Source organism: Aspergillus steynii (assembly GCF_002849105.1).
Source record: "Aspergillus steynii IBT 23096 chromosome Unknown P170scaffold_8, whole genome shotgun sequence".
In the NCBI taxonomy this organism is placed as follows: domain Eukaryota; kingdom Fungi; phylum Ascomycota; class Eurotiomycetes; order Eurotiales; family Aspergillaceae; genus Aspergillus; species Aspergillus steynii.
In genome coordinates, this window is record NW_020194405.1 from 1,313,121 (window position 1) to 1,326,055 (window position 12,935).

The window sequence follows — 12,935 nt, forward strand, 5'->3', positions numbered from 1 at the left end:
ATAGGCATAGTAAAACTGTAAAAAGTCTGGTGGTAAGAACCGTGGAGTCGACTCTATCCCGATGTACCGAACCTTTTCCGGTACGACGGTGCCGTCCCTCCGCTCGAGAGATCGCGGCTGCAGTAGGCTTCATGCTTAACGTTGGATGTTAAGATGACTGTCTCAAGTCCGCATTTGCCTGCCTAGGTTGCCTTGGGAGATAAGGACGAGAAGGTGGGGGAAATGACCGATTCTCCCCAAAGTGGTCGCCGACGCCGGGGGCGCCTGCACGATGTCGTAATCCGACAGCACCGAACGGACCGCTCCTTCGACGGTGCGTAATGCACGAGGCCCAAAAGGTTAAATGGCGATGCTCGCGGTGCTCATCGTGGTCAAAGGGGAGAGGAGGAAACGAGGACTGAATGACGAGGAAGGGAACGGCACCGCTGACATCATCGCACATGTCGGCTGGTTAAGGGGACCTTTCGTTACAAAACCACGCCATTGCCGACACGCTGGGAGAGGATTAGGGAGATATCCGGGGGAGAAGGAAGGAAAAAACGAATTTAGAGGGTGTACAGTGAAAACAAGAAAATAAAAACAAATCTAGAGTCGACACCTTCTGTTCCCTTCCCTGAACTCGAAGAGGTGCTTCTTATCATCCATTATCAGCTTGGCTTTCTTTCCCCTTGCGAATTTAGTCGACATGACGACGTCATGCCCTCATGGCGATGTCAGTTCAACCAGCTTTCGGTCTCCCCCGCCCACAGAACACGCCTTCAACAGAGACCTGGAGACAAAGCAGAGGAGACGTTCTTTTCTCGTTTGCAAATATCACCGAACCCAGTCTGACCCGTGTGGTTGATCCCTGACTGAAATCACCGATTGCACCGGTGGGTTGGAATCTCGGCAGGAACGGAAAAGGCACGCTTACCTGGCGAATACTTGCCTAATTGTTCTGGGCGAGTGGATTGGTTCTCCGAAACCACGAGGAAGCCAGTAGGCGATCTACTGTGAATTTCCCAGCCTCTACTACCGAGACTATTTTACTCTAAGAGGACTCTACTCCTAAGGAGACAGCAAGTCGTGACGGTGCCTTGCGACCTACTCGGCCTCTGCCCCGCCACCCCACCTTACCTCACAGCTGTTGACCGTCATTATTCTCTCCCTCTCCCTTTCTCTTTCTCGCTCCCCTCCTTCAGTCTCTGAAGCCGCTTTTTTCCCTCTTCCCCCTTTCAACCCCATCTCTGGCATCTGCCTCCTTCCAAGAATTTCGATCCCACAGTCCAAATTCTCATCCATCATGGCCAGCCCAGCGCCCAACCTCTACAGCTTCCCCAACAATGACGAGCTGGCCAAACAATTACGGCCTTACGTCCTCCGCAACCAGAATGCCGCGCTGAGCCGCCACGAGACCTTCCGCATTGCGGTCTCCGGGGGCTCCCTCCCTACGGTTCTCGCCAAAGCCCTCCTGGCTCCCGGTAACGGAACTCCCGAAGACACCGCTCAGTTTTCCAGCTGGGACATTTTCTTCGCCGATGAACGCGCCGTGCCTCTCGACCACGAAGACAGCAACTACCGCCTATTGAAGGATGAGCTGCTGAGCAAGATCCCGGCGGAACTGGGCACCCCCCGTGTGCACACCATCGACCCGGCCCATGTCAACGACGAAGATCCCCAAGAGCTGGCAGATCTGTACCAGGAGGAACTCATGCGCATCTTCGCGTCCAAGGACAGCGTCAAGCTGCCCGTGTTCGACCTGATCCTTCTGGGTTGCGGCCCGGATGGCCACACCTGCAGTCTCTTCCCCGGCCACGAGCTGTTGCGCGAAAAGGACTCCTGGGTCGCTGCCATCAGCGATTCGCCCAAGCCTCCTCCCAAGCGTATCACGCTCACTCTGCCGGTCGTCACCCACGCCGTCAACGTCGCCTTCGTGGCCACTGGAGGTGGAAAGAAGGAGATCATGAAGCAGATTTTCGATGCGGAGGAGGGTCGCAGCCTTCCCTCGGCCCTGATCAACCAGGGCGCCGGGGAGAAGGTGAGCTGGTTCACCGACCACGCGGCGGTGGACGGAGTCGCCTTCCCTCGACGAGGAAGCCTGTAAAGGACCGGAGAAATTAAGCATCCCACGGGATGGAAATGCTAAAATACCTGGCGGGACGATTATGATACGAAAGGCTCTGTCTGAAATTTCTTGCGCAAGTCTCATTAATATGCAGTGCCGCGATGAAGCGAAAATAGTGCCACAGCCGCCCTTGCTTTTTCTAGGCTCGCCGGCTTTGACCGTCCTATTTGATTTTCATCTTGATGTATGACCTAAGTTGTCCGGAGATCGTCTTCAGAAGTGCTTGCCAAAAGTTTGTGTTATCATTATTCTGCTGGTATCCCGGGCGTTTCTAATTGAATGAGAGTAATGATTATCAGTGCGCATCCGTTGTGTTCGTGTTCCGAGTAATGAAGCCATCCTGATAGTTCCGACCAACGTGGTGCGCTCTCGTGGGGAACGGAGAAGCGATCGACTTGCGGATGACCGAACGCTGAGCGGTCATTTAAACTCCGCCCGAGCGCCACGCGGCGGGTTGAACTGTTGATCGAGTGACCGCTAGTTGCCCTCCCACTCAATCTATCTCCAACGACAGACTTCCAGATCTGTATCTTTTCCTGATACTAACCAGGCTAATGAAGGACCGAATGCTCAGCAACAATGCCCATTCCGACGCGTTCCCTTTCACTCCGTGAGCCCCGTAAACAGGTGAGTGGGCTGTATCCACCATCTCCCCCTTGCCTTCCCACTGTCATTTCCCCCAGCCTTGCGACCAGAGGGCGGTCGCTAGCCGACTGTGCCTTGACGAGATTCTACGCCGGAGGAGCTGACCTTTTTGCATCTGAAAGCCATCGACTCTCGGACGCACAAATACAACCAGGGTCGCTTCGACCACGACCTCCTCCGGACCCTCGAATCCTCCCTCGTCGTCTGGGAGCGACAATGGCACCAAATCAAAGAGCCTTTTGCCCGTTCGTGACGAAAGCCGCCCGAGAGCATCGTCTCTACGCATTCCCAAGCCGCAGGACAGTCGATTGCCCGAGCGAGAAACCAAACTTGTCCAGAAAACAGCACAGCAGGACCGACCGGCCGGGCCGACCGGTATTAGTCGACGCCAAAGCTTGATTCGACCCAGTCCGCTCAAACCTACGTCGTCTGTCAGGACTCCTTCCGCCACCACGGGCTCTACAACCCTGACCACCCCGAAAAGAGCTACGTTCGCACCAGGCCCGCCTTCCCCTTCGAAATCGGACGCTCCTTCGAGCCAGAATGGCCGTGCAACGTCACCGAAGAAGTCGAGCATGGCTCCTCCTCCACGACCTGTCCGATCGACTTCGTTGAGGCAGCCGGCGAGCTCAAGCGCCGGGACGGGGTCTGCGGCGACCGCAAGAGGCCACATTCGACATCGTAGCCAGGTCACGACGACTCCCAGCCAGGTCTCGAAAAAACTCGAACCGCCTTCGCCGGCTACCACTACTCCACGGTCTAGAGCCACATTCACAACATACCAGCAGCAGTTGTCGCCAAGAAAACCGGCTGACAAGCCCGCAGTCGCGCAGTCGTCCGGCGGTCCTACGTTGATTCCGGCATCCTGGCCGGAGATTGCATCACTGCAGACCGAGCTGCTACATCTTAGTCTCTTGCACCAGTCTTCCCTCCAACAGAATGTCCAGTGGCGAAACCATGCCGAGGAGCAGCTGCGGTCGAAATACGACTCGGTCGCGGCAAGATACCGGACCATGGTCGTCGAAGAGAAGGAACACCAGCGGCGGCTGAACGGACAGGCATTGAGCGGTTGGCTCAAGAATACCCGGGAGCACAACGGGCGGCAAGGGTTCGAGGAACAAATCCGAATCCTGTCTCAGGTTACGCAGGAGGTGTGTGATTTAAATGATAGCTTGGCAGGCCGATACACATTGGCCGTGCAGGGATTCGAGGACTGGTTTCACAAGGCGAGAGAAATCAAGAATTACCGGCTCGAGCAGGGCGGGGTTTCTGGCCACGTCGTGTTCATCGACCCCATTGACCCGACCTGGAAGGAGGAGGCGTATGCCATGACCATGCAGTTGGAACTATGCTCGAGGCGGCTAGACAGCCTCGACATTCTGGGCTACGGGGAGGTAGAGCGGCTGGAAAATTCCGCCCTCCTTCGAATGGCCAAGGGCTTGGACGAGATGGTCAAATTGATGGTCGACGAACTGAACGCCATCCGTAAGATCGAGGCCGATATCACAAGGTCGGAGCGACAGTGGGTTAGTCAGCTCACGCGACAATTGATGGCAACAAGACCGCACGAAACAAGATCTTCGGAACTGGGAATGTGGAGACAGACGTCCTTGAAGTCATAGCATACTCCGAAGGCTGTGCAGTCAATTTTCACCCAGCAGATGGAGCCGTACATGGCACACCGGTGTCTCCAGCATGCCAGGCCGAGAAAAAACCAAAACCGTCCGAAGCGGTGATTCACCCTGTCTACATGATACATACACCGACACCCGAGGAAGAGCCAAGAAAAGAAAAAAAAATTTTTCCAGAAAAAAAAGAGGGGCCACAAGTTGAGGACAAACTGATATTGGAGGGAAGAGGAGGGGGGAAGAAAAACAGACGGGGCAAAACAGAGGAATGCTCAGGGCCAGTCTCTCTCTCCCAACGCCCATGGAACTCATCTCCGGAGTACTCAGGGACCCCCCGAGACAGACGGAAGGAAAAGCCGTCCAAATCAACTAATGCACCCGGTTCCAAGTTCAGACTGGGACGCAAAACCTGTCGTTTGCAGTTTCATGGGTCCCGTCCCAACTAGTTTTTCATTTCCGCGCGGTCAGTTTGATTGAACCAGATGGATAGAAATATTGGGGCGATCTACTGCCACTAGTCGTCCACATCCTGTTTTTTGACCGTTTGCTTCTTTCTGGTCGACCCTGGTTCCATGAGACAGTTTGTCAGCCAGTCCATCCGACCGCGTGTTCTCCTGTTGTGCCAAACTATCGGTCTGGGATTTCGATCCTTGCCGGAGGAGAGAGAGAGAGAGAGTGTGTGTGTGTGAGGAGAGAGAGGACGGCGAGACGACCCTTGAATGCGACACGAGCGCAGACCCGAGATGCCAGTCGGGCAGCCAGGATCCTGCCCACTTTTTTTTTTTTTTTTTTCTTTTCAATTTTCACTTTTATTTTTGTTTTATTTTACTATTATCCGGGATCCCAAAGGAGCTGGTGCTTGAACCGAACCGGTTTCTGCTGTTATCATGCTACTGAATGCACTAGTATGTGGATAATGACCATACGCGGGCTGGTACAGAAGTACAAGGGCGAGAAAGGGCAGTAAGAATGAAAGTGAAGGTCTAGAAGCGATGCCGCGAGTCGGCCGAGCGCAGGCCATGAGTCATGAGGTGGTGTTCGCACTGAACTTTTCGAATTTTCGGAGATCCGAGTTCCCAAGGGCCATCCCATGGTCGTTGACCCCAGACTTGATACTGGCCGCTGTCCGGGCGGGATGACTCAGCCGCCTTAGTTAATCACTGCCCAACGGAGACTAGCGTCGTGACATCATGACGGCCTCAGGATTAGATCATCCTGCTGCATCGCCGAGTCGCGACCCTTTCAGACTCCCGGCGTAACGTCGATACGGCCTCGTCTCTCCAGTCTCCTCCGTGTTCTACGGCCGTCGTGGCGGTCCCGGAATCCGGTTCTGTGGCAAGTGAGAGTCCAGTTGCGTTGCACCGGGGGAGCCCCTTCTGGAGCAGAGCGAGGCGGCGTTCGGCCGTAGTCTGTACACGGACGCATCATGAGTTATGACAGCCCCAATTCGGCAGGTCTTGGCCCGCCCGATGGAGCAAACGTGGTTCTTTGGACTTCACTTCACGCCGGTTGACACCCGGGGAGGGATCTTCTGGACTCTTGTTCGATGGAAGATCCGGTTCATAGATCATGATTCCAGTGGCCACCGCCCCTCTCTGATTTTTTTTTTCTTCTTTTTTTCTCTCCCTCCCCCCTCTTCGCTCTTTGTGGTCGCTCCCTTGATAGGGTAACGGTACGGAGGGAATACAGTAGAATTAGAAATTAGGTGGAAAGGATCCTGGTTGTTCGCACCAACCGCTGCCCCGAGCCAGGTTTTCGCAGCGTCACCAGTCAAACTCAGGCCTGGACCGAGTGGAGCGTGCCTTCCCTTTCCTGCTCTTGTCTCTCCTTTCCCCCCCTCCGCGGGCTGCCCGCTGCAATTGGTTCTCCCGCGCTGGCGCTGGCTGGCTGACTCTTGCAGGCTGCTCTGGCTCTTCGCTTTCTCTTCCGCGCTTTCTCTTTCTCCTCCCATCCATCCTCAGTTGAGAGCAAAGACATTCTTGATCACGACTTTTGATCTGTCGGATTTCTCTGCGAACTCACGTAACGGTAAGGCTTTCTGTGATCCCCGGAGAACATCGACCGTCCTGCCCATCCGACGGGGAGTATAGACCAGAAAATAAGAAAATCAAATAAAATAAAAAGACCTGCATCCACCGGCAGACGGATCGGCACTATTACCGCGGTCTTTTCGCTCTGCCATCTCACACCTGCCTGTGCTCTTCCCTTCTACCCCCCTTACGCTTGTGATTCATCGCTTCGCTTCGAGCTGCGCTGCATTGTCTCGTGAGAGAGATTCGATCTCCTCTTTTTTCCGTGTGCCCTTCTTTTTTCCTTTTTTTTTTTTTTTCTCCTTTTTTTTGTTTTGGTCTCTCTGGTCTAGCGCGCCCTGACCGACAGTACATCTCGGGTGCTGGCGTCCCTCTTTTTTAAACCTTTGAATTTCTGTTGATTCTTCCTTCGGGATGGGACTGACGTCACTCGCAACAGAAAGAAGTCCGTTCGACAGAGTCTTCATCGCGCGCAATGTTCCCGAACCCGCTAATCTGAACGTACGCCATTTGTCGCCCGCCCGTTGACGCCTTGCACCATGAAGAACTCGCTGTACGACCGCATCTGGCGGCGGGAATCGGGATACGCGTCGCATTATTCCAGTATTCGCAGCATCTATGGTTCTAAGGAATGGGTCGACGACCTGGACATCGTGAACGAGCTGGGCGGCCACACGGGCTGTGTCAATGCTTTATCGTACGTGTGATTGCCGGTCGCATTTCGGGTCTCCGTGCGATCGCGTGCGGTCTCCGCGCCCCTTTTGCCTGGGGGACTTCAGCACGCTGACCTGCTTCTGTAGATGGTCGCGATCGGGCCAGTTTCTCGCCTCGGGCTCGGATGATCTTCACCTGAATATTTACTCCTACCAGCCCGAGTCCACCAGCGCGCCCTTCTCGCTGAGCACCACCGTGTCCACGGGCCACAGGGCGAACATCTTCTCCGTCAAGTTCATGCCTCACTCCAATGACCGCACCCTGGTAACCTGCGCAGGCGACCATCAGGTTCGCGTCTTTGACCTGGAGTACTCTAGCAACAACAGATCCGCCGACGACTCGTCTGCGTTCACCTCGTCGGCCCGAAGCCGCCGGTTCAATAACTTCTTCACCAACACCCGTTATCTGAACGAGGGGAACACTAACGCGCGCATCTACCGCAGCCACGCGGACCGGGTCAAGCGCATTGTCACCGAATCGTCTCCGTACCTGTTTCTCACATGTTCCGAAGATGGTGAGGTGCGCCAATGGGACCTGCGACAGCCTTCCTCCGCCTACCCGAAACCACGGGGCGGCCAAGGCCCCATGGCCTATCGACCGGGGGTGGTGCATGACGATTCGAACACGCCGCCCCCGTTGATCTCGTACAAGCGGCATCAACTCGACCTGAACACTATATCGTGTTCGCCGACCCAGCCGCACTACATCGCCCTCGGCGGTGCCCATCTCCATTGCTTCCTCCACGACCGGCGCATGCTCGGGCGCGACCGGCAGACCGAAGCTGGAGATCCCGGTATTTCCTCGACAAATGGCAGCCCCCGTGACGATGAACTGATGGGCCAGGCGACCAGATGTGTTCGAAAGTTCGCCCCGGATGGCAAGCGTCGCATGAGTCCTCGCACTGGCGGAGACATCACCGCCTGTAAAATCAGCGATGCCAACCCCAATGAGATGGTCGTCAGCTGGTCTGGAGGCCATATTTACAGCTTTGATCTGGTTCGTAGCCCCGATGCTGCGGAATCCGAGTCCATGCGCCAAAAGACAATCCACGAATCGTCCGATTCCAGTCGACGACAAAGCTCCAAGAACAGAAAGCGTAAGCGGCAAGCCAGATCCTCGCTGCCATCGCATGCGAGTGGCAGCTGGCCCCGAGCCCGTCCTCGCGTAGACTACAGCGGCAATGATGAGGATGATGAGACCGATCACGACGACGGCGAACTAGCCTTTCGGGTCCGCTACGGGAATGGGGAGTCGGAAGATATTGCGCTCCCTAATTTGTCGGACCCTTTGTCGGCGCCACCGGATTTAATCGAACAGGCGAGGTACTCGGTATTGAACGATGCGCAGCGACTCAGCATGCGTATTGCAAAAGGTCTCGTGAAGCTTCGCAAGGCTCTTTTCTCACTCGGCGACTCCATGGGCGAAGACAGCGTGCCCTTAACCGCACCCGATTTGACCCCGTACACCGAATCTTTCTCCGATGCTCTGGCACAGGCCTCCACGTACCTGCCGCAGATGGACGAGGTCATGCGCACGTGGAGATACCCTCTCAACCCTAGCCCAGAGGTGGTGAGTATGCAGCAAGCCCTGCGTCGGAATCGCGAGACGGTCTGGAGATTCGTCCAAGCCGCCGGAACGTTAGCGCGGGTTCTGGGAGGCGGGGTGCAGGATCATCCCGAAAACCAAGAACCCGCGATGGAACTTTTCCAACAGGTTATGTTAGCACCGGGGGAGTACAATGCCCTCGACAGATCATCCCAGTTTTGTTACGACTTTATCAAGGCCGTCCTGTTGTGGGTGGAAGGGGGCCGTGAGGCTTTGCTTGCGGGCTTCAAGCGGGACTCCGCCAATCGACGGAATAAGGCACGATTTCCCCTCTCTGAAACTGCGGACGACAAGGCCATCGAGACTGAACTGTTTCCCTACTTGCAAGGGCTTGCGAGCGACACTCCTGTGGTGAACGTCGATGCATCGAGATTCGAACACGACCGAAGTCGTTTTATTAGTCCGACACAACACGACATACTGGCCGCTTTCCGAAATACACTCCACCGGCGGAATATGACCTCGGAGAACATAGAATCCGAGAACGAGAACGACGACTCCCCTCATGCTCAGAATACAAACCGGTCGGTGGAGAGGGGCTTTTGGGCCTTCAAAGTCTGTCGAGGAATCCTGATGGAGGCTGGGTCTGGCGTGAACTACGAGTTTGTCAACCGAGCTTTTGGCGGTGTACGGACGACACTTGAAGATGAGGCCGGAAACGATGGAGAGGTTGAGAGAAGCCAGGAAGATATCGATCCTAACGTCGAAGAGCAACCAATTCGCGATGTGAATCTCACACGGATCCCCGATCGGTCAGCGCCTGAAAGAAACTCTGGATCCAGCGGAGATACGGTCGAAAACCTCGTTTCTTCGGACGCCTTGTCAGAGAGTACTCGGGGAACATCCGTTGATGACGATGCTATGCCAAGAAGCGGAGCCTTCTTTGAACGAGAGAACCATGACGAGGACGACAATACCGAGGACGAGGATGAGGATGATGAGGACGGAGACGACGATGAAGATGATGGGCTGGACGATTTTGGAGTAACGTCAGGCAGCTCTCCGCGCGACAGCGACGAAGAGTTGGAAGCGGAGGAAGCGGAGGATCAAATGCTCCGAGGTTACGGCATCCGACGAACGAGAAGAGAGGGTGTCGGCCTCGATGTTCCATGCTCGCCGCATACGAGGGTCTATCAAGGACATTGCAACGTCAAAACGGTCAAAGACGTGAACTATTTCGGGCTCGATGACGAGTACGTCGTGAGCGGCAGCGACTCTGGGCACGTGTTTATCTGGGACCGCAAATCTTCCAAATTGGTCAATATTCTCGAAGGTGACAGTGAAGTTGTCAATGTGGTGCAAGGTAAAGTCCCTCGTGGTCTTTGCGCGCCGTCTGTTGCGCTAACAATCGACTATAGGGCATCCATATGAACCAACGATTGCAGCATCGGGCATCGACAACACCATCAAAATATTCTCGACCGACCGGCGTGCGCAGGAAGATGCCCGTCGTGGCATTAACATCCTGGATCCTGACAATGACGCCAACACTTTGGGCTCGAATGTTTCGGGGATTGGTGGTCTTCGAAGCTGCAAGCGTATTCACGACAGCTATCGGATCATGAGCCAGAATGATGTCAACCGGCAAGGTGGGATGGGTGAAGCATACATCACTGTAAGTTCGAATGTGTATCCGCTGCAAAGAGGTAGTACTTTATCTGACAATTGAGGATCTTAGCGCGAGATGTTGTCGCGACTAGCTGTCAATCTGCGGCGTCAGCAGAACGCCGGAGGGGTTGAAAACGCTAGTTTCGTCCTGGAAGATAACTGCAACGTAAGTATCCCTTTTGCTCTTTCGTTAGTTCAAAGCGTGTTGGGTGCGTGTGTTTGGATTCGATCTGACTTGATCACAGATAATGTGAGGGAGTGAGTGTTTCGAACGGAATGCTCGGACGAGGACCTCATGACATGAATCAAGAAATCCCCCTTTTGAATAGCTGGGGAGAGTAATAACGAAGGGGGTTTTTTTCTTTTCCTTTCTTTCTGTTCTTTTCTGGTTTTTATAAATAGACTTTTGGCATCCCCCAGTCTATGTTTTTAATTCTCGATCTTTTCTGCTCTTCTCTCTTCTTTGCCCTTTCTCCCTGGCTTCCTGGGCTGTTTTTGGTGTATGGTTGACCTTCCAAAAAAGCGAGGGGATATGCAGTACGATTGTGAAAGCTAATTAGTTCACAAAAAATGACTGAATGACAATCCACGATCAAGTTGTACGACCTTTGTAGCGCAGGCCAAGTAGAGGAAACTGGAGTAGATAAGAGGTGAAGAGTCACCGTCAAAACGAGGGAGAGCAAATTGTTTCGCGCCCTTATCTTCACGTGAGCCTATCAGTCCCCCGCATTTTTTTTTCTTTTTTCTTTGATTAATTTCCCCCCCACTCCCAACTGTCGCTGTCTTTCTATTCCTTCACCAGACTAAGAGGTAGATCAATTGCCAATTCCCTATTCCTGAAGACTCCTTTTTCTACGACAGCCTCCAGAATGCAGGACCTTCTCCAGGGGCGCTGCGAAACCACCGCCAGACTCTACGCAGACCCCCACAATCCGCACCTTCACTACGAAAGAGGGTTAATTCACGAGCGATTGGGGTTCACTGATCTCGCCTCTGCCGATGCCTACCGGGCCCTGTCATTACTAGAGTCGGTGGTTGACCCTGATGGGTGTGAATTCCACGCCAGGAAGAAGGTTGATCCAACCGAGACGAAGGCGGAGCAGGAAGAAAACGCCAATGATGACGAGGACGACCAGGACGAAGATGAAGACGGTGTCCCTATAACTCAAGACGAGTACGATACCATAATTGGAGGTGTATATACATTGCTGGTTCGGAGCTTGGTCAGTTGTGGGTGTTTTCGCGATGCGTACGAGTTCTGCGGGAGGGGTCTCGCCTTGCTCGGGAATGCCTCTGAGGGTTCGCATAATGCTGAGGACGTGAAGGCGCTTCGAGGGCAGATGGATATCATCAAGAAGGTGTTTGTTTCTCGACGGCCTCAATCCGAGTCCACCGGCGAGGTGCAGGTAGACCCGAGTGCCTTGAATGCCCAGGGCCGAGCCCGCAGGGTTCTATATCCATGGAACGAGCACGAGCCGGATCGAAAGGCACCCGAGACCCTGCAACTGCTGAACGAACGATTGAAGGATGTCGCGCCGAAATGTGAGGTGAGAGCCGTGGCTCTGCCCCTGCTACACGGCACCACGGAGGGAGAGGGCGCGCCTAAACCCGACGAGGTCTCCGTGCAACTCGGCCTCTTCGCCAAAGAAGACATCGCCCCCGGCGACGTCCTCCTGCACGAGACTTCCCTCCTCACAGCGACAAACCGTCTCCATGACGATCTCTGCGACGCCTGCAACGCGCCTCTCCCGGACCTCGCCTCCGAGAATCCCCCCGTCGCCTGCACCGGCTGCGACGACACCATCTTCTGCTCCCAGGCCTGCCACGACATGGCCCAGGAGGTCTACCACGGCGCCGTCTGCGGCCTCATGGACGGCCTCGAGTCCATCGGCAAGGACATCCCCGACCCCAAGGACAAGGCCGACTACCTGTATCTCCTGCTAGTAGGCCGCGCCATCGCCATGGCCGCCACCCAGGACGTGCACCCACTCGACCTCCCCGAGATCAAATACATCTGGGGCGACTTCCACGACCTGGACCTCTCCTCCTCCTCCTCCTCCCCCGCCGACGACGACGAAACCGCCACCCTCCCCTTCTCCTTCCACCTCAACGTCCTCCAACCCATGCGCATCCTCGAGGAAATGGAACTCGACCCCTACCTCACGCTCCCGCGCTACGACACCTGGGTCCTCAACACCCTGTACGCCAAGTTCCGCGGCACCGCCTCCGGCCGCCTCTCGACGTGGGACGGCGGCCCCGAGCTCTGCGCCGTGCACCCGCTCTGGTGTCTGGCGAACCACTCGTGCGACCCGAACGTGCGCTGGGAGTGGGGCGGCGAGATCACCTTCCGCGCGCGCTCCAGCGACGAGCGGCCCGTGTGGACGCGCAAGACCGCAGACGGCCTGCTCGAGGAGATGCCGAAGACCGCTGCCGCCGCGCAGGGCATCCGCGCTGACCAGGAGATCTGGAACCATTATTGTGATATCGGGCTGGATGTCAAGGAGAGGAGGGAGTGGGCGAGAGGTGCCCTGGGTGGGTTGTGTCAGTGCGAGAGGTGTGTTTGGGAGGCTGGGGAGCAGTAGATACTACTATTGGTAGTAG

General features: G+C 55.4%; 3 protein-coding genes across 3 annotated transcripts; all 3 read left to right on the forward strand.

Moving 5' to 3' along the window:
* Positions 1-1,282: 1,282 nt before the first annotated feature.
* On the forward strand, positions 1,283-2,083 carry P170DRAFT_366175 (6-phosphogluconolactonase; the record flags this gene model as incomplete). The annotated part of the gene is made up of 1 exon (XM_024844748.1): positions 1,283-2,083. The coding sequence occupies one exon, from the start codon at positions 1,283-1,285 to the stop codon at positions 2,081-2,083; it is 801 nt and encodes a 266-aa protein (XP_024700466.1).
* Positions 2,084-2,683: 600 nt separating this feature from the next.
* Positions 2,684-4,371, forward strand: P170DRAFT_366602 (uncharacterized protein; the record flags this gene model as incomplete). The annotated part of the gene is made up of 2 exons (XM_024844765.1): positions 2,684-2,735; positions 3,020-4,371. 2 exons carry the CDS (start codon positions 2,684-2,686, stop codon positions 4,369-4,371), a joined length of 1,404 nt encoding a protein of 467 aa, XP_024700467.1.
* Positions 4,372-6,946: 2,575 nt separating this feature from the next.
* P170DRAFT_450167 (WD repeat-containing protein) lies at positions 6,947-12,916 on the forward strand (the record flags this gene model as incomplete). The annotated part of the gene is made up of 7 exons (XM_024851104.1): positions 6,947-7,104; positions 7,208-9,478; positions 9,596-10,029; positions 10,085-10,341; positions 10,405-10,504; positions 11,196-11,950; positions 12,173-12,916. The coding sequence occupies 7 exons, from the start codon at positions 6,947-6,949 to the stop codon at positions 12,914-12,916; spliced, it is 4,719 nt and encodes a 1,572-aa protein (XP_024700468.1).
* Between the last annotated feature and the right edge of the window lie 19 nt (positions 12,917-12,935).